Source organism: Zeus faber (genome assembly GCF_960531495.2).
Source record: "Zeus faber genome assembly, chromosome: 12".
NCBI lineage: Eukaryota > Metazoa > Chordata > Actinopteri > Zeiformes > Zeidae > Zeus > Zeus faber.
The window spans coordinates 12,005,122-12,031,053 of NC_137196.1; the positions used below are offsets into that span (position 1 = coordinate 12,005,122).

Sequence of the window (25,932 nt, forward strand, 5' to 3'; positions counted from 1 at the left end):
TCTGCTTATTTTGGATCACGGTGGAAATTCAGTAGCTAATGTGAGTCTATCGGCTTAAGTGCCACGATTCAGTTTTATTGATAAGATGGGAACACATTTAAATACTTTCATTCTGACGGCGCAGCCATGACGGTTGGCACAGCACGTACTGACACATGGCTGCAGGCGTCGCTGCCTTGGCTTATCTGTAGAACCTCCCTCGAATCAAACACGCAGGACTAACCCTTCAACGCTGACTGTTATTCCACTGCTGGCAAGCACATTCTGCAGTGCACTTTTCACATTTGAATGCAGAATATTTACTATTGCTGATCTTTCAGTAAAGGCAGCTCTACTATACGAATATATATATATATATATATATATATATATATATATATATATATAATTTTTTTTTTATATAAATATAAGAAAAATGGATAACCACATATTTTAAACACAATGCACTCCAATGTGAGAAGATTCATAATGGAAGACCAAGGAAAGCGGAGACAAGGGCCCCGAGCAGACAACTCTGGCTACACGGGCCCCTTGATAATACAAACCTCTTGTCTTCACCGTATCACTGCTTCTTATGCTTGTTATGAGGCCTCACAGACTCTCATACGAAGAAAAATGAAGTTGGCCTCATTTAAATTTTCCACTTGGGTCAACACTTGTCCCTTGATAGGTAGTTTCTGTGTACAAGTCAGAGAACCAAACGGAAGAGCACGAAAAAAACGCCGCGGCCCAAAGGATCCAGTGGAGATGATAACCTCGATCTGCCAGTTCCACTGGCTGAGTTGGCTCCCATTTCATCCCATGTTCAAAGGCCCCCCACACACAAGAGAGCAGGTTAGAGAGAGAGAAATTGCCAGAGAGAGGGGAAAACACTGAAATTTAGTAAGTGAGCGAGGGACAAAAGCAAGATAAAAGAAGTGGCGATCGAAGGGATGTGAAGGTCTGTGTCCAGTGGCGAGAACCAGACATTTTTTATGGATCCGAGTTGGTTCTGTTCTCTCCCGTTGTCAGGACTGATGTATTGGACAGAGACGTGCACCAGACAGCCATTTTTCAGCAATATTGCAGACGGATTCTTTCTCAGAGTCTATTCTGTAAAAGCCTCTGGCGTTACAGTGCACCGGCCCCTCGCAAGATGAGCCCTGTGACAGTGACAGGATTGGAAAGAAACTAAACAGAGATTCGTTCTGTTGTTGGCTTTGTCGTTGCTGATTGTTAGTGTGTGAGAAACCATCTACAGACAGGTTTCAACTAGAGCGTAGCCTTCCATGGCGGGCGACGCAGAGACTTGCAGCCGTGCGTGACTCTGACAACAAAGTCTCATTAAACAAAAGACCAAAGAACAACAACGGGTTGGATATGACAGCCCCAAGCCTCGACCTCAAAGACGTTAAAGAAAGAAGGTTTCATAAACGACTCATATTCTGTTTGCCGAGGGACGGTTTACTTTGCCGGGGTTGAAAAAAACAAAACAAAAGCAAGGAATTTTTGGAATGCCCACTTGTATAGTGAAAAGAAATGCAAACTGGGCCTTTTTGTCTCTCCCTGGGTTTGATGTGTAAATAAAACCGGGGGAGTACAAAGAGATGAGAAATGGGGCAGCGGCGCCCTGTACCGGTCTCGCCACAAATCCTAGGACGCTGTGTCTCGGGTCTTGGTTTGAACGCCTCTGCCGTGTTTTAAAAAGGAAAATCACAGCACACTCAATTATCCACAAGCCGCCAATTTGGTTTAGAAGAAGAGTATTTCGCTGTGCGAGAGTCCGACATGCCCGCTGCATCATTCTCTCTGCAGGCTTTGGAGAATTCCTACATAGGACCGAACGGTGCCATCTCAGCGGGGCAAAATCGATCTATCTATCTATCTATCTATCTATCTATCTATCTATCTATCTATCTATCTATCTATCTATCTATCTATCTATCTATCCAAATTATTATGCACAACAGAGTTTCAAAACATTTCATAGGTTGTAAAGAATTGAAAATGTTTTCTGTTTGTTTTTCTTACTTTTGATTTACTGAAATCAAAAGCTATTTCAATCAAAAACATCTTAACAGGCCAAGTTACATGTTAACATAGGAACCTTCACAATTCTTGCATCCATTGAACTTGAGTTTTTTTTGACTTTCTGCTTGAATTTCTTTGCAGAATGTCAGAATAGCCTCCCGGAGCTGCTGTTTTGATGCCAACTGCCTCCCACCCTCATAGATCTTTTGCTTGAGGATGCTCCAAAGGTTCTCAATAGGGTTGAGGTCAGGGGAGGATGGGGCACACCATGAGTTTCTCTCCTTTTATGCCCATAGCAGCCAATGACACAGAGGTATTCTTTGCAGCATGAGATGGTGCATTGTCATGCATGAAGATGATTTTGCTATGGAAGGCACGGTTCTTCTTCAGTCAGAAACCTTCAGGGACCCTAAAGGGGCCTACCAGCTCTCTCCCCATGATTCCGGCCCAAGACATGACTCCGTCACCTCCTTGCTGACGTCGCAGCCTTGTTGGGACATGGTGGCCATCCACCAACCATCCACTACTTCATCCATCTGGACCATCCAGGGTTGCACGGCACTCATCAGTAAACAAGACTGTTTGAAAATGAGTCTTCTTGTATTTCTGGGCCCACTGCAACCGTTTCTGCTTGTGAGCATTGGTTAGGGGTGGCCCAATAGTAGGTTTATGCACAACTGCAAGCCTCTGGAGGATCCTACACCTTGAGGTTTGCAGGACTCCAGAGGCACCAGCAGCTTCAAATACCTGTTTGCTGCTTAATCCGATGACTTTGTCTGGCAGAAACCCTCCTCATCTGCACAAACCCGTCTGTGCTCTGAATCAGCCACAAATCTCTTCACAGTACGATGATCATGCTTAAGTTTTTGTGAAATATCTAATGTTTTCATACCTTGTCCAATGCATTGCACTATTTGACGCTTTTCGGCAGCAGAGAGATCCTTTTTCTTTCCCATATTGCTTGAAACCGGTGGCCTGCTTAATAATGTGGAACATCCTTCTTAAGTAATTTTCCGTTAATTAGGCTCACCTGGCAAACTAATTATCACAGGTGTCTGAGATTGATTTTAGTGATCCAAAGAGCCCTGAGACACAATACCATCCATGAAGTTAATTGAAAAACAAAAAAATGAATGTTTATGACACTTAAATCCAATTTGCATAATAATTTGGAACGCGGTATAATGTGGTCTGATTGTCAACCTCTTTTCAGATATTTAGGAACTCAGAATGTAATAATCAGAAAAAACCTTTTAACATAGTTCAAACTGCACAAAAAAACCCACAAAAACTTCAGTCAATTTCTTGATTTCTTGATCACTTTGTTAATATTGACATATTGGTTCTAATTATAGAGGATCAATTACAAAATGATAAGCATAAAAAATAAGCAACAAGCAAATAAAAATTTGGCAACCATTTTGCCAAACGCTAATGCAACCAAAAGCTGATGCATGGCTGCCAACTTGGCAGCCACTCTGCCAACTAAAAGTTAATGTTGTGCCCCATTCTCATTTAGTTATTTAACAATTTAAGCCCCGATTATTATTATCACAACTCAACAATCCCTCACAGTCACCACCATCATCACAGGACATGAAGGCCTCTTACCAGCCTGGTTGGTGGTGATGTCTATGGACACGTGCTGCGCAGGGTAGGGGCTCTTGTTGCTCACTCCGTTGACGGCCTGGATCTCGAAGCTGTAGAGGGTGTGGGCCAGCAGGTTGCTGATGAACACCCTGGTGTCGGTGAGGCCCAGCTGCCGCGGCACAAAGTCCACATTGTCGTCGCAGTGGGAGCACGAGCGCCGGTCAGCGCGACACTTCTTGCACACAATGTTGTAGACCACATCGTCGCGGCCGCCGGTCTCCCGGGGCGAGTGCCACTCCAGGATCACAGACGTCTCGTTGACGATGGAGATCACGTTCCTCGGACCAGAGGGTACACCTACAAGGAGGGTACACCTACAAGGAGACGAAGGGGTGGGGGCATACATGTGACCGTCAACGCCCCAAGAACACAGCATCATGGGACTTGTGAGGATGAATGCTTCAAGTTCATGTATTTTGTTTGATACGTCATCTCTAAGCTCTGAAGGACTTGTTTCCCTTGTTTCACATTTATAATGTTGGACTACATATGCTCATTTATTTAATTAAGGACATTGCAACAAATATAAGGGGTTTTGTCCGATCCCCATTTTATTAAATTATTTCAGCACATTTGGGATGCTAATTTATTCTATTCACACACAGATGGAGATCATGGAGCGAAACATCATGTCTATCAAACATTGGTTATTTAGCAAAATGCAGTGTTGCATGGAGTATTCTTAAACAAGTGCCTCTGGAGATTCACGCAGCCACTCTGCGAATCACAGCCCCACATTTGATACTTAGAAAGTAACAAAACAATTGTTTTGCTGGGGAGCTGGGTTGTTATTAAGCCGAGAGAAGCAAATTGCCTTGGCAATCATATTTACAGGGAATGTTGATGAAAGAGTTATTTCAAATGATAGGGTAGTGATCTGGTAATATGTCTGTGTTTGGAACACAAAAGGGTGAGAGGACTGAAAAGAGAGAGGTTGTCCAGTGGACCCTAGAGCACTTAATATCGATGTAATGTCCATTATTCTTGACCTTAACCAGTGGAGCACCAGTTCAACTGATCGGTGTCTCCCATCGCAATAAAAATCTACTCCAAATAGATGCTGTTAGACGACTTCATTCTAAAGCCTTTCAGTAATGGCGGAGCTACAAATGCGCTCAAATATGTTTCCTTTCCTTTCCCTTTGTCCTTTACTTTTCATTCCCCGCAACCTCTGATTGAAAAGATTGCAGGGGGCTAAGAACAAGAGCAAGCTAGGGTAATGGCTTTGCCAGTGCTCAGTATCTTTGACAAACTGGATATTGGGGAGGCTGGGTTTTTGGACATTTGCATTCCTGGTCTAGGGGCAGAAGGCAGGGGGTTCCTTCTGTAGTCTGAGTCTCGATTCCGAGTCTTGATTTATCACCGTCGTTGCTGTGAAGGCACGTGGGTCAGTGCCGGAGAGCTGGGACATGTAGCTCCGCAGCGGACAACAGCAATGAGGGAACACTATTTTATTTTTCAGTGGATTTTTTTTGGACCTCGATCTGAGCACATCAGCGACACAGGCTGTTGACAGGAAGGGCGTAACCTCCACAGTGTGATTATTGTGGTCTGGCGGCGAGGACAGCCCGGGCTTTGGATACGGTACATAACAGTCATTTTGAGCAAAATTCGGGTTTGGTCCTCTGATGGTACCACATGTGCTGGTATGTAGCTTCTGAATGGTGTGTGCTGGCAGAAAGTTGTATGAGGAAAGCCTCCCTGCTTTCTCGATTCCTCTGGGGATTGCACAATAGACACTTTATACCTGACACATAATGCCTTGCATTCTCTGTGTCATCAATCACATGCGGTCCATGGACACCCCAACCAGACATGCAGTGTCAGGAAAAGAAATGCGCTTGTTCCCCAGCACGGAAAATGCATGTGACACGATTACACATGAGCAAACCATTTGCTTTCATGTACTGATGTGTGCGCTGTCTGTATTGATGTATTCATACATACAGCGACCGGGAGAGAGAAAAGGTGCGAGTCAGACTCCTCTGTCCGGATTACAGCCGAGCCTCGTGCATACAGAAACGGCATGAGAAATGAGATGTGACTGCCACTTAACTGGTGATTTGGAGGCTATTACCGCTGCCCTCAGCTGTTTTAATTTGCCACTGGATTTAATTTGTTTAGAGCGTTACTTACAGCTTGGAAACTGGCATTCACTTAGCCACGCTAGTCAGACTTGGTTGTGCATTTGTGTTGCCTGTACCAAAACCCATTGTACCCCGCGAGCGACCTGGTGGCCTTTCAAAGATGGTTTGTGTAACATTGCTCTGTAGGAGCAGGGTATGATGGGAGTGAATCACGGTTCATGTCTTGAAGGTCTACGGCACCTTACTCTGATAAAATAGCACAGTGTCAGAGCGCGACTAATCCAGTTAAGGCCATTTAGAAAATGACTTTACATTAAGTCTGAAATAGTCCAGCTCATTAAACACTTTGTCTCCAGGGATGGAACATATTGTACCCTCTCTCCGTGTGTTCCCAGGAAAACACTTAAACGAGCTGAAGCGCGGCACTTCAAATCCGTCTTACTGCTGGCATGCGTCTGACAAGGTGCTGGGGAGGGACCGGGACAGGTGGCGGGCAGCAGTGTCCCCCGCTGCAGGTGGATGCATAGATGGATGGCCATGCACAGCTGCCTCAGTAACAGAGAGCACTTTGGCCCACGGCTTCAACCACTGCTTACTCCCTGCGCCGACCATTATCAGCCTCCCCAAATGAACAGCCGGGCACCTTGCTCAGCTAGCTGCCCCGCTGGACGGTCCCAGGTCCCGGCGTCTCCTCTTTCACAGTGTTTGTTTTTAGAACGTTAAACAGGCCTTGAGGGACCGACAGCGGGTCCCCTGTGTGGAGATACAGATCAGGGCCAGGGAGGGTGGGGGGCGTGAGGGGAGGCTGAAAGAAGGACTGATTGTAGTGGTGAGAGATGTAATAAAGCATGTTATAAGGACTATCAATGTCCCAGTGAGAGATTACAGGAGTCACTGAGGATTGTGTTATGTGTGTGTGTGGGTGTGTGTGTGTCTGTGTGTGTGTGTGTGTGTGTGTGTGTGTGTGTGTGTGTGTGTGTGTGTGTGTGTGTGTGTGTGTGTGTGCGTGCGTGTGTGTGTGTGTGTGTGTGTGCGTGTGTGTGTGGGAGATTGAGAAACGTGTGTGGACTAACAAAGACTTTTCAGCAGCATTTTCACAGCATTAATCCGCTGTTGCTTTACTGTTAACAAACAAAAGGACATTACGCCTACTATTTTTATATCCTTATTACGTCCTTGCCCATTAAAACTTAACGATCATGATGGCTATGATCCTCAAATAAAAATTCTAATCCATTTCACACCGTTCTGCTCAACGGGAAGACTTTTTGGGGTTTGTTTTTTGAGAAGGCGTATGTACCTGCATTTCCGCTCCAGAGCATATAGATGCGGGCACATTTGCAGTTGTGTATAGAACACATTTTTTCTCCAGCCAGTAGAGGATTAGAGTGGGCCAGACAATTACCTTGGCTAAGCTCTTTTTATTACTGCATTAGTGAGGGAAGAGGACTGGCCAGTTCACTGCTGCACTCTGGGAAGCCACCTCTGCAATCTTCACAGCAAAACTAACAACAGAGAAGGCAGACTGGAGAAGAAAAGAACGGAAAAGCTAAGCTCTTTGACGACTCACTCTCTCTTCTCTTTGAAGAAAGAACAAGGACACGAGGAGAGAAGAGGCGGAGAATACGAGAGCATAGGAGGAAAAACAAAAATGTGGGAGATGAGGAGAATGACAAAACAGATAGCCTTATTTGTTTTTTTGTTAATTTTCTTTTGTTTTGTTTTTTTTCGCCTGTGTTTGTGTCTGGATGTCAGTTGTGAGACTTGAACGAAAGGCTTCAGATCCAGAGCGAGCGGCGGTACGAGCCAGGTATCCATGGAAACCTGCCACCTACCGTCCAGTTTACGTGTGGACCCTTACTTTGGATCAGATCTTTAATGTTCTACTCGTGTCTGAAATAAAATAAAAACCCACCACACATTAATCTTCTTTCAGAAACACGGAATTGTGGCTGGACCGCCTGTTTCTCCTCCTCTTCTGACTTTGGGCTGTGTGAAGAGCCCAGATGGATATCTTCCCCAGACAGCATTTCTCTTTGCCTCTGGCAGCCTCCTAGCTCACACCCAGCTACATATGTACTGGTTGAAAACTAATTCGTGCTCTATCCCATCTGCCTCACTGCTGGGACATTTCCTATCCACCACCCCCCCCCAGCCCACCCCCACCCTCTCTCTATCTTCCCTATTGTTCCTCCACGTCTCACTGTGGTCTCCTGCCTCTCTCTGCACACCTTTCTCCCCCATGGACTAATCAGCATTGGTTTCTCTCGGACTCCTTCCAATTACCACTCAGCCTGTCATTCTCCTCGGCGGCCTCACACAATGAGGGAGAACGACTGGCCCTGGCGGGCAGGAGCTACAGCTAACTCCCAAGTGGGAGGGGAGGAATACGTCAGTATGGGAAGGCCTGGGGGTGTGTGTGCATGTGTGTGTGTCCCCGTGTGTGTGGGGGGGTGTAAGTCTTCTTCTGGATCCAGTAGAAAGATATCCAACTATACCAACGTCCCTGTGGCCACTACAGTGGGTAGCCACGCTCAGAGAGCCTGGGGTGATTTGAAGTTGATCCCATATGTACATAGGATCGACTTCAAATAGAGTAGAGGGAAGAGGTAGAAGAAAAAAGGGAGATATGGCTGGAGATCCCGTGCTGACAGAGCCAGGTGAAGGCTGATCCATCAGCCGGCTAATCAGACTGATCCGCAGCCCATTGAAACCTACGCCACGCTAGCAACACCAAAGCTAGAGCTTCTGCTGTGATGAGATTGGCCTGATTTGATCGACTCTTATCGGGGCCCGACAGTGTTAAAGTGATTCTTACCGTGATGATCTCGCCGGCCCCCTTCTGAGACCGAGGGCATCCTGAACATGGAGCTCAGCCTCTACTCTATAGTTCACACTTCACAGAGGACATTTAATGTGCTGTTCCAAAAGGATTGTGTTAACGTGAATTGAGGAGGATTTCAAGCCAGTCGATGTTCCAAGTTAAAAGGCGGATGCATTTCAAAAATCTTAGTAGCACTGACATTTGTGAGACGACGAGCAGAAAATTGGATCACTCTGCCAAGGTTCGGAATGCAATCTGGCGGTATAATCTTTCATAAAGCTGGCCACGCCAGATAATTCTGATTGTATGAGCCGGATGCGATTTTATACATGACAATAACATTTGGTTATTATGCAACTAAACACCTGGGATGTGTTACCATGCAAATACTGCATTATCACAAAATGTCTATGCAAGTGAATTAATTCATGCAATTGGTTAGTCTAAAGTTGGAATCTTAATAGCCACGAAATAGCAGTCTTATGTCATTCAGAGCCTGAGAGATCAAGAGAATGGGGAAAAAAACATGCATTAAGTATCGGACTTAGATGATTGGCGGGAATGAACAGTAAACTGGGTCCAGCCTTCAATTTTCTGGGGAGCAGTTTTAAAGTGCGTGGAGGAGAAACGTTGGGCCTCCAAGTACAGGCCAACCCTATACTTGATAGAGTGATCATAAAACTCACAAGAGAGCTACAGAAAACAATACACTGTGGGAAGGTTAGGAAAACACAAGGTTGCCAAGAGGCGCTGTAAAACTGAGAGTAGCCAAAGCCTAAAGGTGTGGATGCCTACACCTGCAGATTGTTGAAATATTCAGATAGACATGAAAACTGTTCTGGGAATTATTAAGAAAGCTTCAAGACATCTTTTGATGGTCTTAAAAAAAGGACCGCAGCCGGGGGGGGTAAGACCATGCTAGTTACAGGAAAATCTACACCATGAAGCTGCTTACAGAAACTGAAAGGAGAATGGCTCTTTGCCCATCCTAAAGCCAATTAGACAGGTTTATATAAATAAATCAAAAACATAACCACGTTGATGATGCTTCCACAACTACTGTTGTGGAGAAAGGGAGAACCATTAAGACACTCCCTGGTGACAGTGGGAAGAGGAAAGTAAACAAACTTTTTGGGGGGGCTACCGTGTTCTTCTTCAGTGTAATTGTGCACCACCAGGGACGACAGAGAGGCTTAGAGTATTGCTTTTACATAATATTAGGATAACTACGATGCGGCGAGAAGCCTTATTGGATCACTGGCGGACAACGAGAGGACAGTTTGGAAACATCGCAGCATCTGCCTGAATAATTAGGACTTCAGGGGATGATAAAAAAAAAAAGCAAGAGAGAGGAGGGTAATGGGATTAGAAAGAGAGAGAGGAGAAAGGAGGCTAACAAGGAAGAGAGTGGTAGCTCTACGCCGCGATGTAGAGGTCAGTGACGGGGAGCCCGCAGTGTGATATGCTTCATTTCCGAGAAAGAGGTAGCAGCACTCTTGATACATGCCGATTCAATCTTATTATGTATTGGTATGCAGAACAAGAATGGGCAGAACAAGAGCTAGAAGGGCTTGAATTCAAAGAACGACTTGAAGTTTCTGTCTGCTTTTTCTACCACTGGTTTTCCCCATCTCTTCTACAGCCGCAAATGTGCCCATCTATCATAACACAATCATAGTATACACAAATTATGAATAATGGTCAAAGTAAATGATGAGACAAGAATGAGTTGAGAATGTTATAGTGTGTGTGTGTTGGTAACATTGACTCACTGGTGCAGGGTGCATCCGGCAGGTCGGCGTCGCCTCGGTAGTAGCCGTTGCGGCAAATGCAGACAGTGGCGGCCTCGGCGGCGGATCGGCTGTTCGGGGGGCACTGAAGACACAGGCCCGGACCCTGGGTGGACTTGAAGGTTCCCGGAGGACAAGCTACAACAAGAAAAACAGCAAAATCGGTCAACTGTAAGGACGAGAGGGAAAAGTTCGACAGCCAACTACAAAGATCAAAGTTACGCGATTGCCAGGTGTCGGAGTTGCCACTCCCTCCCTAGTTGCCAGTTACCACTGCCAACTAGGGAGGGAGCGCAGAGAGCCGGACAGGAAGAGTTCCGGAGAGGCATTTGGGAGAAAAAGAGCGGACTGAATGGGCTGGATGATTGCCTTGATGGGTGTCTGACCCTCCCCGTTTGTCTCAATCGCTCAGAGTCCGTGGATCTCTCAACTGCAACCGCCACCCTTCTCTCACTTCTTCTGCCCTCTTACACATTTAATATCAAGTGTAGACTCATGACACCCACCTCCCCACTACCACTACCCCACCCACCCAGTAGTGAAACGGTTGATTCATCCCATCTTGTTCTAGAATGTAAACAACTAAGGAGACGGGAGATGATTGTGGCTGATATCTCCATGCCTTGTCTTGGGCGATAACCCAATCCATTTCTTTCCCTATCCCGAAATAATAAAAATCTGCAGTATTTCTGCAACGGGCAGAAGGATTTACGGGCTACAATAACAATGATGAATGTCTAATATTTTTAGTGGGCTTCCCGGTTGGGGAAAGAGGCAGTGGTGCTACACCCTTGTGTGGCGTTGGGATATAAATTTAATGGGAAAAGCACCTCGCATGTTCTCCATCTGCCTCTATTTGTCTGAGTAAAGGGATTGTAACAGCTCGACTGCGGTTGCAAAATAGGAGAAACGTTCATCCAGCGAGGTTAAGAGAGCACGTTATACTTGGCTTGTGATAGGCAATTTTACAAGTGTGACAATAGAATTTGGGCAGTGTGGTACATTGGGAATTGCTCTGATAAGAACAAGCCTGTGCACTACTTGAATACAGATCAGGAGTGTAGGGTTCATACAAGGTGCGATTTGCCATTCGAGGAGGGCTCACTGGGTGTCGAATGACAGATCAGCGTTACAGTGAGGTTGTTTTTGGCAAGAGATACTTAAAAATTTAATCGATAGCACTGCTTAATATTAAAATGGTTTATTGAATTCAGCGAAGAGCTCACTCTTCCAATATATATTTAGTAGTTGTAAATGGAGTTATGTTGAGTGGCTAATGGCCAGGGAGCTGTTTCCAGCTCCATGCTCCGTGGGGTCAAGCGCTGGAGAATGCAGTGCATTAGCTACACGGGCAAAACCTTTAGACCTTTGTATCAACAGGCTTTTAAGATTTAATTAAACATTTTATGCATCATTAAAATAAGCACAGAGAAGCAGGCTTTGAAAGACAGTGTCCCCTTTATTGCATTATAAAACACGAAGGTTTTCTCCTTTTGTTTTTACGAGCCCTCCCTTTACACCACTCGGCAGGCCTCTCTGATGGGCTGTTGGGGAAAATATATAAAAACGAAGAAATAGAAGGAGAAAAGGTGGGACAGTCAAAGACAACGGCTCACGTCTATACCCCGAAGACACACAAACACGCAGGCACGCACGCACGCACACACACACACACACACACACACACCCAGACACACAGACACACACACGCACACACACACACACACACACACACACACACGCACACACGCACACACACACCCACAGACACACAGACACACACACGCACACACACACACACACACACACACACACACACACACACACACACACACACACACACACACACACACACACACACACACACACACACACGCACACATTATAAAATGACTTTAGAATCTGAAAAGCCTATGATGCCCCCTCACCTACAAAAACATTGCAGTAGATGCGACAGGGTGGCTCTCATACTATTTCCAGTTTGGGGTAAGACTCATGTCCAACTGTACATCTTATCTAACTATATAGAGGAAGGAATCTCTGTCTGTCTGTCCTTCGATTATCTCGACCTCTGTTCATCCGATCAAATTCACACTTGGCGGGTGTATTGCTTGGGACCTAAGAACAAGCAGTGTCGAATTTGGTGCAATTTGGACACGCTGTGCAGAAGCAGGGTGGGGCTTCAGGGCTCGGCGACAGGGCTCTGCAGGGTTGGCAGATCTACAGTATGTGACAAATAAACCTCTTGAATTTTGAATCTTGAGATCAAGCAGGCATCACATTCTTGCTCAAGATGAAGAAACAAAAAATAAGCGCCGCTTTCTCAGCAATGTTGTTTCTGAAGAGGTGCTGACGAGATAAAAGATTTACCGCCTGCATAAAAAGGACTGAATCATTGACAGAAGAAACCTGGACTCGACTGATCTTCCTGGAGTTCTAATATGTTGATATTTTCACACTCGGTGCTTCTTTTTCTTGGAAAGTTGTTCTTACATTTTGTTAAACTGTGCCATTAAAAAGTCTTAGAAAGTCTAAAATTTTGAACGGGAACGCACTAGTGTCTCCTACTAATGTGTCGAAGCAGCCTCTGTGAACTGGGTCGATTTTGGGGTGTGAGAAATTCAAATTCCGCAGAATATCCGAATGTGGAGTGTGTGTCTCCAAAGCATACTTGGCCATTTGTAGAAGAAGGCACCATCTGCGCAGCCATTTTATAAAGCAATAACTTCCAAAGATATCGGAGATTACAGGATGATAAAACACATCAAGAATTTATTTTCAAGGAGAGGGAACTAATGTGTCATCATCTTTGCGGAATAAAAAACATTTTATACATCAGTGTAAGCAGACTGGCAACAGCACAACAAAACTAAATATGCAAGTGTGTGAGGCAAGCTTATCTAGCACAGTCTAGATGGATGCAATAGATTGCTTACACTCTAATGCCCTGCCTCCCATGGTTATGGCTCTCATAAGTTTCGTGACTGCGTTTTATGCTATGTTAACTGTATCCATGCACTTATGTCTTCAGCCCCCTAGTTGTGTGTTTATCACCAGGTAGTAGCTCGCTTGGACGCAAACAGACAAAAGATGGGAGAGAGGCAGCAAAAGCGATGCTGAATCAGCCGTCTCAAGCTGCTTTCACGCATGCACTCTGGTCAATGTCAGGATAATGTAACGGACCTGATTATCTGGACTTGTCTGGATTTAGGCTTTCACACTTGTAGCAAAAAAAACAAGATTGTCCATGTCAGACACGTTTACACTACCTGGAAATAATCCATTTGCTTTAGACAAAGAGCGGAACGTGGGTAGAGCGTGCAGGAGGCAGGACTTGAATCAATGACGCTGTGGAGTTTTACAGCATGGCGAACGATGCTACCTACTTATCAGTAGTTGAGCTTTATTTTGCAATGATACTCCATGTATTTGGACATATCCGCAATATCAATGAGAGAGTGGAAAAGAATAATGAAGAAAGCATTAAAGAGAATGCAGCAGCTACGCTCCGTGCACAAAGATCCGCATGAAGGTAAATAACTGCCGCATGACAGAGACATAATCAACACGTGACACGCCCACTCGCTCGGTGTGACGGACCAGACAATTACTTGCTCTGTTCACACATACCACTCAATCGGACATTACCCAGACTTTGCACTAAGGTGCTTGCTGGGTAAAGTCCTGGTAATGTCCGGGTAAAATGATTTGGACATTTGCGTTCACACATACAGTTCCAGTTAATTTCAGGTTTGCAGTGAATGTGTGAGCGCAGCTTTAGATAGTGCTGCTGCAAATAGAACTCAAGGCATTTGTACAAGCACAGTTAAACATCGGCACAAGCATGTGAGACACCTTCATTCAAACCCCCTGCACAGGAACACATCACCATATCAGTATCGCTTCTAACTTTGCATTTACTATACTGATTTATGAACACAAATACATGCACACAAACAAGCCGCAGCCAACCCCAATAAATGAGATTGCACTTCCACATTTTACGGCAATTGGCTAGCATATGTTCCACGGGGCATGAGATAATTTAATACCTCTCCTTGGATGACTTAAGATGCTGGGGTCAGCGTTGTACAATGGTGAGATAGTCAGCGACAACATAACGCAGTATGCACACATACACACCGTGAGCAGCACATTATGTCCATCTAGCGAGCGACTTAATTCCATTCCACAAATCCAAAATTTCAAGCTAAGGCTCTGTCTAATTGACTTTCATAATATGAGCATGAATAAGACACCATCAACCTGTTAATAAGCTGTGAGAGAGAGCGAGAGAGAGACAGAGAGAGACAGAGAGAGAGCGGTAGAGGTAAAGAGAGCGGTAGAAAGAATGACAGCAAGATGCAAAACAATATTGGGAAACCTCCCAGGTCTTGTTCTAAGGTCAGCGCAGCGGCGGGGCCGAGGGTTGTAATCGCCTCGTAGCGTTTGGAACGCTGCCCAACCTCCGTTCTCTGAGTCATAGGTATTTGGATTCGAGGAGGGCCGGGGTTGGTACTATCCCTCCATAACAACATGGGTGGAAGCGGCTGAGCCCGTACACATCACTCATCAAAGGTGTTGGTTTTCAGGGACAGGGGGGAGAGAGAGAACATTAGATCAACAAGCAATTAGTCTCCCCTGTGGGGGAATAACCCAAAACTGAACCGGCGGCTTGCAGAAACTGAAACATTCCATCCTTTCAAGTGGTCTCTGAGGGGGCTCGGTCTGCATTGTTCTCTCTCTCCGTCTCTTGCTTGTTCTCTGCCCTCTCATGTCTTTTTTTTTCCCCCTCATCGTCCCACTGGAAATGAATCCTCTCTCTTTTCTTACTTTTACTCCCTGTGTTGTTTCTTTCATGCCTTGATTGACAGTTAGAATCCCGGTTAAGGTGGGCCTCGCCGTGTCTGTCTCTCTCTGTCCTCACGGTCTTTCTCTCGCTCTGAAATGTGTTGACAGCAGCAGCACAGCTGTGGATCACTGCTGGCCACTAATCATGGCGATGCCCACCCCATGTCACTTCCAGCCTGGTGCTCACACTCCCAGCAGAGGAGAAGAAGCAAGCTTACATTTTCTATATACTGCATATATATATATGTATATATATATTATATATACACACATACAGTATAAAGACAATGTAAAGCTTGCTTCCTCAGCCACAACAATTAAAACCACTGACAGCTAAAGTGAACATTGGTAATGGTATGGTAATTGTAACATTGCTCATCTCGTTCCAATGGCACCTGTCAAGGGGTGGGATATATTAGGCAGCAAGTGAATGGTCAGTTGCTGAAGTTGATGTGTTGGAAACAAGGAATTATGGGCAAGCGAAAGGATCTGAGTGACTTTGACAACGGCCAAGTTGTGATGACTAGACGACTGGGTCAGAGCATCTCCAAAACAGCAGGTCTTGTGGAGTGTTCCTGGTATGCAGTGGTTAGTACCTACCAAAAGTGATGCAAGGAAGGACAACCGGTGAACCGGCGACAGGGTCATGGGCATGGGCTCATGGGCTCATTGATGCATGAGGGCAGCTACGCAGCGTATGGGGCTGCGTAGCTGCTGACCAGTCAGAATGCCCATGCTGTCCCTCCATGTCCACCACCGAAAGGGCCTACAATGGGTCTGGAGTGTCAGAACTGGACCATGGAGCAATGGAAGAAGGTGGCCTGGTCTGATGAATCACGTTTTTCATCATGTGGATGACCGGGGCTTAGGTCTGATCCCAACAAGCCCGATCCATGGAGGCCCCACCTCTCAACTTCCAGGACTTAAAGAATCTGCTGCTAACGTGTTGGTGCCAGATACCACAGGACACCTTCAGAGGTCTTGTAGAGTCCATGCCTCCACAGGTCAAAGCTGTTTTTGTGGCACAAGGGGGAGCTACACAATAGTGGTATATATACAGTAAATATATATATATATATATATATATATATATATATATATATATATATATACTGTAAAGGACTGCATGTTCATACAGCACTTTTTCAGTTGAGTTGCTAGTGGCTTTATAATGCCCCGCATTTACCCACTCATGCATCCACAGTAAAGTCAGCTCCGCAAGGTGACAACAAGCTTGTCTGAAGCAGTCAAGGGCTGGATGTCATGCTCATTGACATCTACCTGACACCTTTTTGCCGGGAAGAGACGAGTGATGGGGCCAATAAACCTCCATTTACCAGACGACCCTGCATGTCATGTCATGTATAGGGAATCTGAAGTTTGACGGTTGCTATTGGTTGCCATGGTCATTTTGCATAGAGAGACAATTGCATAGAGAAATAGCTGAAATATACAAAATATACAAAAATGGAGAAAGTGAGGAGAAAAACAAGGGTCGAGGTTTCACAGAAGATGGTTTTAAGATTTTCTGTGGCAAATTTTTCACCTCACAAGACTTCTAAGCCATCTTTAAGGGTAAAGTAAAGTGGACTCTGTATGAAAGTATTTTCCCAATCCACTACTTAGAAATCTAAGAAAAATAAGGCAAACAAATATTTTTTCACTATTTGCACAGGGAAGCAATTGTTTCAAATGGACCAGGAATATTACCAACATAAATACTGATAATTGCTAGTTTGATGGATTGCTAGTCCATAGAGCAGATTTTTGGCAACAGGGCTGACAGGGAGTTATTGCTCAGGGTCAGACTGCACTGTGCGTGTTTGATAGAGTGCATGCTCCAATCAATATATCATGCATACGACTGCACAGGCAAGATGTCACATAGGACATGTGTGTTTAGAATGTATGGCCATCACATTAAAAATTCAAATGTAATTGGAAACATGGGATATATGTTGAGGAATAGGGGGAAACAAAGATTTATATTGCAGAGGTGTAGCATAGTATCACCAGGTGTGCATGAGATAAAATACAAATATGTAGTTGTTGGTTGTGAGTTGTGAGCAGCCAAGGCGAAAAGGATTGTATGGCTAATCTGATGGCGTTTGAAATGGCTTTCCTATCCAAAACCAATTAAAGTTTTGCCAAGTCACCCTCCGAGACTTTTCCATCGACCTTCCTCTGAGGCATCCTAAGGTTTTGAACTGCTGGAACTAGCTTGACATCTGTAGGAACGATCATCTGCAGCTTATTGAAACAGTTGAAGAGTGCCCAAGATGAGCTGAGATTCAAAAAATCATACATGCCATTCTTTACGTTAAAGTAGCATGTCCTCTTGACTCAAGTGTTTCATACATTGTGCAGGGTGGATGTACAGCCCACAGAACGGCCACAAGTTGTGAGTAAGCGCAAGTGACCTCTTGAGCGCACCTCTTCGCCCCTCGACACGGCCTTAACCCCACACCTCATCCGTCAGATGGGCCAGATCGGAGACTTTAGCTCGGCTTTGGAGTCATGCACACACCCCCCCACTCCCAAACGCTCACGCACACAGTCTTTTAGTCGGGTCAAGCCCCCAATTGACCCCCAATTTCACTATTTCATTGCTCAGTCACTCAGAAAGGAGTTGTGTGTTGTGTGTGTGCACCTGGGCGCCTTCATGCATTCTCCTACATGGCAAATACAAACATTTTCATCTGACTGTGTAACATTTGCCAGACAGCGATGAAGGAAAAATATGGCCGGAGAGTGAAAGATCGTGAACGAAGGAATAAAAAGTCAATCAGTGATGCGGCCTATTGGTATTCCACCTCTGCGCGCTGTCCTTGTTCGTTTCCACAATCCACATAATGAGCTGCTTTTCCAGCCCAGGTGTTCAATTCCACCACAAGGTCATGGGAAAAACACAAAGCAATCATTTTAAAGTCAGAACAATGCCCTCACGAACAAAGGTTTAACAATCCGAGAGAAAATACCGATACGATGTGAACACAATTGCAGGAAAATTATTCAAGACTGATTTTTGCATATTTCCTATTAATGGCCGACGGCAAATCAAAGAGACAAGAACGCCACGTCTTCAGATGCCTTTTTCTGTATGTACGGACAACGGATTCACAACTGGGCTTGGGCCTTCACCTTCTTGGAGGAATCCAGAGACTCACTCGACAACTTGACAGGCTCTGGTCAGTGTAACCCCGAAGCCACAGCTGCTGCTGGGGCCAATGGGGAGGCCGGTGCAGGGGTGGGTTGGTTTCGGAGAACAGTCAAGATGGCGAATTCTCCCAGACTCCCTGTCATCGCCTTCTAATCTCTTGTATGGATAGTATGTGAGGGAGAAATACAAGAATAACCAGAGGATTTTTTTTTTCACCCCAGGAATAAAGGGATGGTTGAAATAATGCAGGACCGGAGCATACCTCATCTGCTTTGTTACTGCCATGGTGCTGAGGAGTTCCTCCCCCAGAACACTCCCCCTGGTCATTAATCATCTGTCCATTCTGGCCCTGTCAGAGGCTCTCTCTCCTCTTAGCCAGAGTACACACACACACACACACACACACACACACACACAAACACACACACACCTCACTACCACTTCGCGCTCCCTCGGTCCTTTGCACCAAACTCTGTTCATCTCCACATACCTGTCCTCACAACAACCGATGCAGCAAGGCCTGTCTGTGAAGAAACCTTGCGAGGAATCCCCAACCAACCCGGAGCAAGCAGATATTCTCCTGTTATGTGAGCTTCTCATTCTGCTGTGCCACTTATAATTCACATCACCCGGGAAGCCATACAACATCAACCACATTAACAGGGAAGGACGGAAGAAGGTAGTCACTGTTTTGGTCATTTTTCATCATTCTTTTCCCCAAGACAACAGCCCATCTCAGCAGCCAGCAAGCCCAGGTACAAACATGATTGTTGCATAGGGACGTGTTTGCCAAGAAAAATCCTGTGTCCGTCTCGGTTCTGCAGGGCCGTCCAGCAGGGAAATAACCACCAAACAAGGTGGTATCCATCCAAACACAATAATAAATGTGGTGTGTGTGTGTGTGCGTACTGTCACGGTCACCGACACTTGAAGCCCAGCAGAATGTTAATGCTGATTAAAAGAACAGGTGTCTGCTAGAAAATTATTACAGGTAGACATATCTTGTTGAAATTATGGCTGTGCTTGTGTGCAAAGCCACAGCGAACCGGAATACAGTTTGCCAGACGCCCCTCTCCACAGTGTTGGCTGTTGCCATGGTAACTTTACAGCCGGTGTTTTGTTGGCCCGCACCTACACTTTGAGCGGCTGTCGAGCGCCAGAGTGGCTGACTGGGAAATCTGGCCTTCTGAGAGCGTTTGTGTATGCATTTCTTGTCTGTGTTCTATGTGTGGGCGGCCAGCCCCGTCATGTATGTGAATAATACACATTAAGAAAAAAGTAATTTGATCTCTGAGCTCAACACAGTGCTGTTTCTAACCGGATAGAGCTGGCAGTTGGCCGCACCGTATCGCGTCTGGCACGCCGGTGCAGGTCAATTTCATTTCCAGGACGATGGAGCACAGTGCCAAGTCGCAGAGCACTATCTCTGAGCTAGAGATAAAGGTGCATGAGGAAGCGATAGAGAAGGAGATGAGACACTGACATTCCGGTAAAGTTCAACTTGCCAATCCTTTCCCCCGGCTGGCAATGTGGCCAGACAAGCTCCAGACACGTGGAGGAGACGCTTGTTGTCTAATAAGCGTTGTTGTGGTTGGGAAGTGAAAGTCGAGGCAGTGCCTTTGACGTGTTTGTTGAAAGGACGACTTAAAAATGGCAGCCAGCATTTCAAATTTCAATTACTTCTTCATTTATTTTTGGCCTAATTTAGCCGAATGGAAAACATAACAACAACTTCCGTGGTTGTTGTGAGGAGTGAGGAGGAGGTGCACCAATGCAAGACCAGGAGAGTAACACACTGTTGAGATGCAAACCCCAGGAGTCTGTCATCTTTTCCAAAGGTGTCAGGTGTCAGGCCCTGTTTACAACATCCAATCACAAGTGGACAGCTCCAGGTAGATGCGTGAATGTACCCAAGATGCATTGAGGACGCACTGAGATCCGATCACCCCAGACCACATTCGGAGGTGGTCCGGGGCGCATATGGCCACATTCTTTTAGCAGTGAGTACACAAATGTGTCCTGGGCCACATTGAAGGACTGCCACCTCAACTGATTTGAACAACAGCAAAGTGGATTCTCATGGAGTACACAGCAAACATGCTGTCTGATTTCCATTTGGGCCGAAGAATCAGTAGAACAGAAACTGGACGATTCAATATCGCAACTGGGCGATTAATGATGATGAGATTTCCGTCTGGTTGGGAAATTGTGAAAGTCTCCCCATTACAAAAGTGCAGGCTTTGTTATTTCATGTAAAATATTTACACAAAAACATCCAGTTTTTATCAAATCAAGTCCAATAGCAATGGGGAGACGTGCATGATGCAGCATGAGACGCAGACGTTCTTTTGGTTTGTTCAATTAGGAAACGGAGGAAAACAAATACATCTAAAATAAAAACACATTTAATAATTGGGAAATTGGGGCCCGAGCAGCAGGTAAAACCCCCACCCCCACACACACTCAGGAGAGGAGCCCTAATCTTGACACATCTCCATCTGCTCCTGGGATTATTCCAATATTCCGATAAACTGGTGTGTCTACAACCCCATCTTCTCTGTCTCTGTGCCGGAGGTCCCTGAACACTTGGGTGGCGCAAGGTAGGCGAAACGGCCACATGCATGTTAAATGTAAAGGAAGGGAAATCGGCGTGGCATGTACTGCGCACCACTGTCTAGAGGAGAAAAAAACTCCACTCAAATTCTCTGAGTTCTGTTCACATTTTGAATGTTCCATACATAAGAAATAAGAAAATCAGGAAACTGAATAATTCTGTTCAGCCTGATCCCTGCGCTTTTCAGTCCGTGTTGAATTGTTTTTGCAAAATCAAAATCAATTTGGTCTTTGCAAATGGAAATAATGTACGTGTTAATTTGCATATAGAGCGGGAAAGTGACATCCGATCACAAGTGGAGTACTATGGAGACGTAGTTAGAGCAGTCCACTTGTGATCGGATCTCCCAAGACGCATGTGAATGTCAGATGTAAACAGGACCACTGACTATTAATAATTTAAAGCCGCAATACGGCTACTGGAAGCAAGAGACGTGCCATCTAAGCGTGAATAGGGGACCAGACAAGATGCAAAGAGTGATCAGAGTAAGGTAATAAAATCAGCTATTAGAGGCCCTGTCAATTACCTTGTGATTCCATGGCTTGGTGAAGAAAGTATATGTTCCAAGATAAATAGCTCTCCCTCTGTTCTGTTCCTTCTCTGACTTGCGAGACGCCATTAGCTTCCTCTGTCTCAGCACTTAACTCTTTTAAAAAGGCTCTAGCTCATTAACTTCATGGTCAGATCAATTAATCTATAGCAGTTAGTCAAAGATACCCACTCTTACTACACCCTCCCCACTCCCCAGCACACATATATGCAACCCCCCCCCCCCCCCCCAGAGTTCCACTGTTTTACCGCAGTTGCACCTTCAATTCATTACATTGTGTGAAGTTATAAGAAACCAACAGCTTCTCAGAAAGCAACACTCCTGGAAGATGAAAGAAAGTAAGGATCATTCATTATCATTTTAAGCATTATGTCAGATGCATTTCTTACATTCCTATTTGCTTTGTTATGTTATGTGGAAATTCAGTTGCATCAAAGAAGAAAAAATACTTTCCTTATTAGCACACGTTCCATTAACTGTCCGAATGTACCCGCAGAAGATTTTGACAAACTAATGAGATGTAAAATATTCCTTTACTTTTTCCTGAGGACAGCTGTAAAAAAAAAAAAAAAAAAAAAACCCCACAACAAAAAGAAAAACATAAAAACTGGCTTACTCAAGCCCCAGCTCGCAGTCATGGCCCTGTAGCTGTTAATCCACAGCATGCATTGGCGTACATCGAATTTAGAGGATTCAGTGTAAAGCAATGTCGGTCAGCTACCTTGAGTGAGAGCTCACCAATAAAACACAAAGGAAATTAATATCGTGCGGTGGGTAAGTACCGTGGAAAGACAATACACTTTATGTAAATGAGAGTTTTGTTTGTGTCCTTTGTGATCAAAATAACTTCATTCTTGAAGGGCTTTGATTTTTTGTTATTGTTGTATACAATTAAAATGTCTAATTTTCCACTTTGATTAAAGACTAAATCAAACAAACCGGTAACACACACACGTCATGTCTAACTAGAGCTAGCAAAGTGAGGATACTGTGTGTGTATGTATATATATACTAATACACCGATCAGCCACAACATTAAAACCACTGACAGGTGAATAAATAATAATAATAATAATTAAAAAAAAATAAAAATATAAAAAAAAAAATATATATATATATATATATATATATATATATATATATATATATAGGTCCTTTTCGGACCATCATTATACTCAATACATTGTTTTATAAAAATTGATGTAAAAAACTGCATATGTGCAGACAGCTTTAGACTGCAGTATTTTGTTTTCCCTGGAGATTTCTTTACATTTTACACAGTTTAAAGTTGCAACGAGTTGAAATCTATTTGTATTTTCGCGCTCAAGGCCACGTGGTGTTTCGAAGAACACAACTCAAGTGGTATAATTCAGGCAAAAATCTCTTCGTTTTCTAAGATCATTTTCATCTACGAAGAATCCGAAGACCGAATTCCTCACTTCACTTTATCTATAATTGGACAATCGGGATCCCAAAACATTACACATTTAAGTCTTAATGTTTATTTTTGGATAAGGGAAAGATTTAGTTTTTTTTTCCCATTTTTCACATCCCATCAAAGCGCCAAGGTAAGAAGGGTTGTGACGGGCTCTTTGTTTGTTTTCCTGGACTGAGAACTACTGAGAAGCATTTCAGGAAAGCCTCGCAATGGATGTGAAATGCCCGTGTTCCTTGGAATTTGAAGCCTCTGGGCTGAGGGCTGAGGCCTAGCTAATGAGCCTGGAGGAGGATGAGTAATTACGCACCTCCAAACGCCGCGCAGGAGTATAATGATAAAACAACCGGAAAACAAAGGTTCACTCACAGTTTACCGCCTCCATCGTTTTGATTCCTGATTGAGCATGCACCATTCAGTGTTTTCCGGAAAAACTGTATGGCCAAGACAAGTACCCCCGATGGCGGAGTCCCAACGGCGAGGACGTCTTCCATCCAAAGTGGAACTGCAGACTGCAGTGGAGCCCCCCCCCACAATAAAAGAGCCGTGTGCGGTGACCCGCGATCCACCAGCGAGTGTCTGCACCCTGTCGCCCAGATGCTGACATTTTCACACATGACAAATAGGCTTGTCAAACACGGTGTGGGGACTGGCAGGGGTTAAGAGTAAGTGGATTTGAAGGGGGAGTGAGAAAAACACAAGTCTGGTTATTGAAAGTCGAGAGTCCACCCCGGGGGCTGTGGACCGCGCCGCTAATGACGGAGGCCAGGCCAGGCGGCTGGCAGGTCCGCGGCGGCTGGCAGGTCCAATGGCAGGATAAGTGGAAGGCGTGGCCGTTGAGATCAGGTGTGTGTGTGTGTGTGTGTGTGTGTGTGTGTGTGTGTGTGTGTGTGTTTTTGAGGACAGCGACCACAGATGACATCATCTGTGATCACTTACCCACGGAAAACCCAGACTTTTAAGAGGCCACTTCAGCCATTTTAGCGGCCCTGCCTTCGCCAGCGTACTTGTCTCTCCGGCTCCCGCAGCTTATCCGCAGTTCATCACATCTGTCGCAATTACGTCTAATGGTATTTGGGGAGCGGTGATAAAAATGTTCCGTGCCCAAAGAGAGAGGGAAAAATTATGGGGCAGATATGCAAAACGGAGGGATGTAAGGTATTGCGATAGGGGAAGGGTGGGTAGAAGAGAGTGGGAAGTGAGAAAGCACTCGAGAGTGCATCTTGCTTCCCACTCGAGTTCTCTGCAGTTAAAGTCCCTGGATGGCCCGCGCAGCAGTCATTTTTCATCGCATACCAAGCGATGGCCCCGCCATTATTTCCACGGCTGTCAGCCGGCAACAGGGAATCTAACAGGCGGGATAATAAATAGGATGCCGAGCTGCGATGCATCTGCCGAGACCGCAAGGTTCGCTCGCAACACTGAGACGCCTAAGGATGACGGTGTTTCGTTCCTCCTTTTGGTGTTTTTTCCCCCAGCTCTATAAAAAAGCAAAACTCCAAAGGGAGCTCTGGCAGTTGAAGGCTTTTTGCTTTTTGCGTGTTTACTCGTTAAAGGCAGTCGGAGAAGAGAAGGCGTGACGATATCAAGAGTTAGATTTTTTGGGTGTTTTTACCTGTTTGAGCTGAGACGACTTTTATCAGTATCATGTGTTCATTTTGTTTACCTCTGACGTCAGATCCGTGGCCTCGAAAACAACCAGAAGATAAAGTAGGAGCGAGGAGCAGTCTGGCGTAGCCACACACATGGATGCACTCGTCCATCCGATATTCCGTGGTTTGACCCCGATCCCTGGCACGCAACGTACCTGAAGCCCCGTGGACCCTCTGAAGCGGCCCTGCATCGCCTCGCGCCGCACAGCATCCATATTCATGTCATCTCCACATCTGCAGGACCTCTGTACAACCTCTGTGCACCCCCATCGCCACCACCACCACTGCCCTCCAGCCGTTAGCTCACACATAAACACACTTTAGAAACCCTCACGCTGGAATGAACTGCAGCCTTCATCCCACCTGTCCACACTTGGAAAGCGGTGACCTTTATCAGCCATCCTTAGTCTATATGCCTTGAGCGATGAAAAAAAAACAAAAAAAAACTGTGTGTGTGTGTGTGTGTGCTGAGAACTTTCCTGAGTGTGTGCAGCTGTCTACGGTATGTGGGTGTATGTGTGCATTTATGAGCGACTCCAAAGGCTCAAATGTGTGTGAAACACCGCAATCAAGCTGTGGGACATTTTTAACATTATGAAAGAGGCGGGCGCACACACGCACACACATACACACACACACACGCACACGCACAGGCGCACACACACACACCTGCTCCACACAGACCAAAAAAAAAAGACAACAAGAAACGGACTACCGGATAATTGGCAAACATCCATTATTGTGAGCGTGAGGTTGTCCAGAGTACAGTGTGTGTTTGTGTGTGTGTGTGTGTGTGTCTGTCTGTGTGTGTGTGTTTGTTTGCACGTGTGTGTGTGTGTGTGTGTGTGTGTGTCGACGTGTCGATGACAGAGACGATGAAAAACCGAGAGATGAACAGAGAAGGCCATGGCGGTGCGATGAAAGCAAATGTTACTGTGATTAGACATCTTTAAAAGCCTTAAGTTCAAACTGAGTTGACGACCTGATCCGTTGCCGTGATGAGGCGAACAAACAGTCAAACTTGCGGCTGTTGTTTTTCCCGCGAGCGGATGAAATCCAGGGAGGGGCGTACACACTCGGAATTGCTCAGACCGCAAAGAGGTAACAAAGGATTATATGCAATACACAGGATAGTGGATCAGTGCATATCAGGGGTTCCCCAACTGGGGTCTTGGCTCGTCAATAGCAAATTGACTTTGCCTAGTTAATTGGTTTACTGATTATTATTATTATTATTATTATTATTATTATTATTATTATTATTATTATTATTATTATATTTAATTATTATCAGACCTGCCAACCAACA

At 45.2% G+C, this 25,932-nt stretch overlaps 1 protein-coding gene across 1 annotated transcript in view; it reads right to left on the minus strand.

Annotated features, from left to right (window-relative positions):
• The window catches only part of ephb1 (EPH receptor B1), a gene marked incomplete at both ends in the record, with an annotated part of 180,536 nt that overhangs the window by 44,068 nt on the left and 110,536 nt on the right, over positions 1-25,932 (minus strand). The window contains 2 exons of the mRNA XM_080010743.1: positions 3,622-3,957; positions 10,344-10,499. Coding sequence (XP_079866869.1) covers positions 3,622-3,957; positions 10,344-10,499 — 492 coding nt within the window. The remainder of the gene's footprint in view (positions 1-3,621; positions 3,958-10,343; positions 10,500-25,932) is intronic.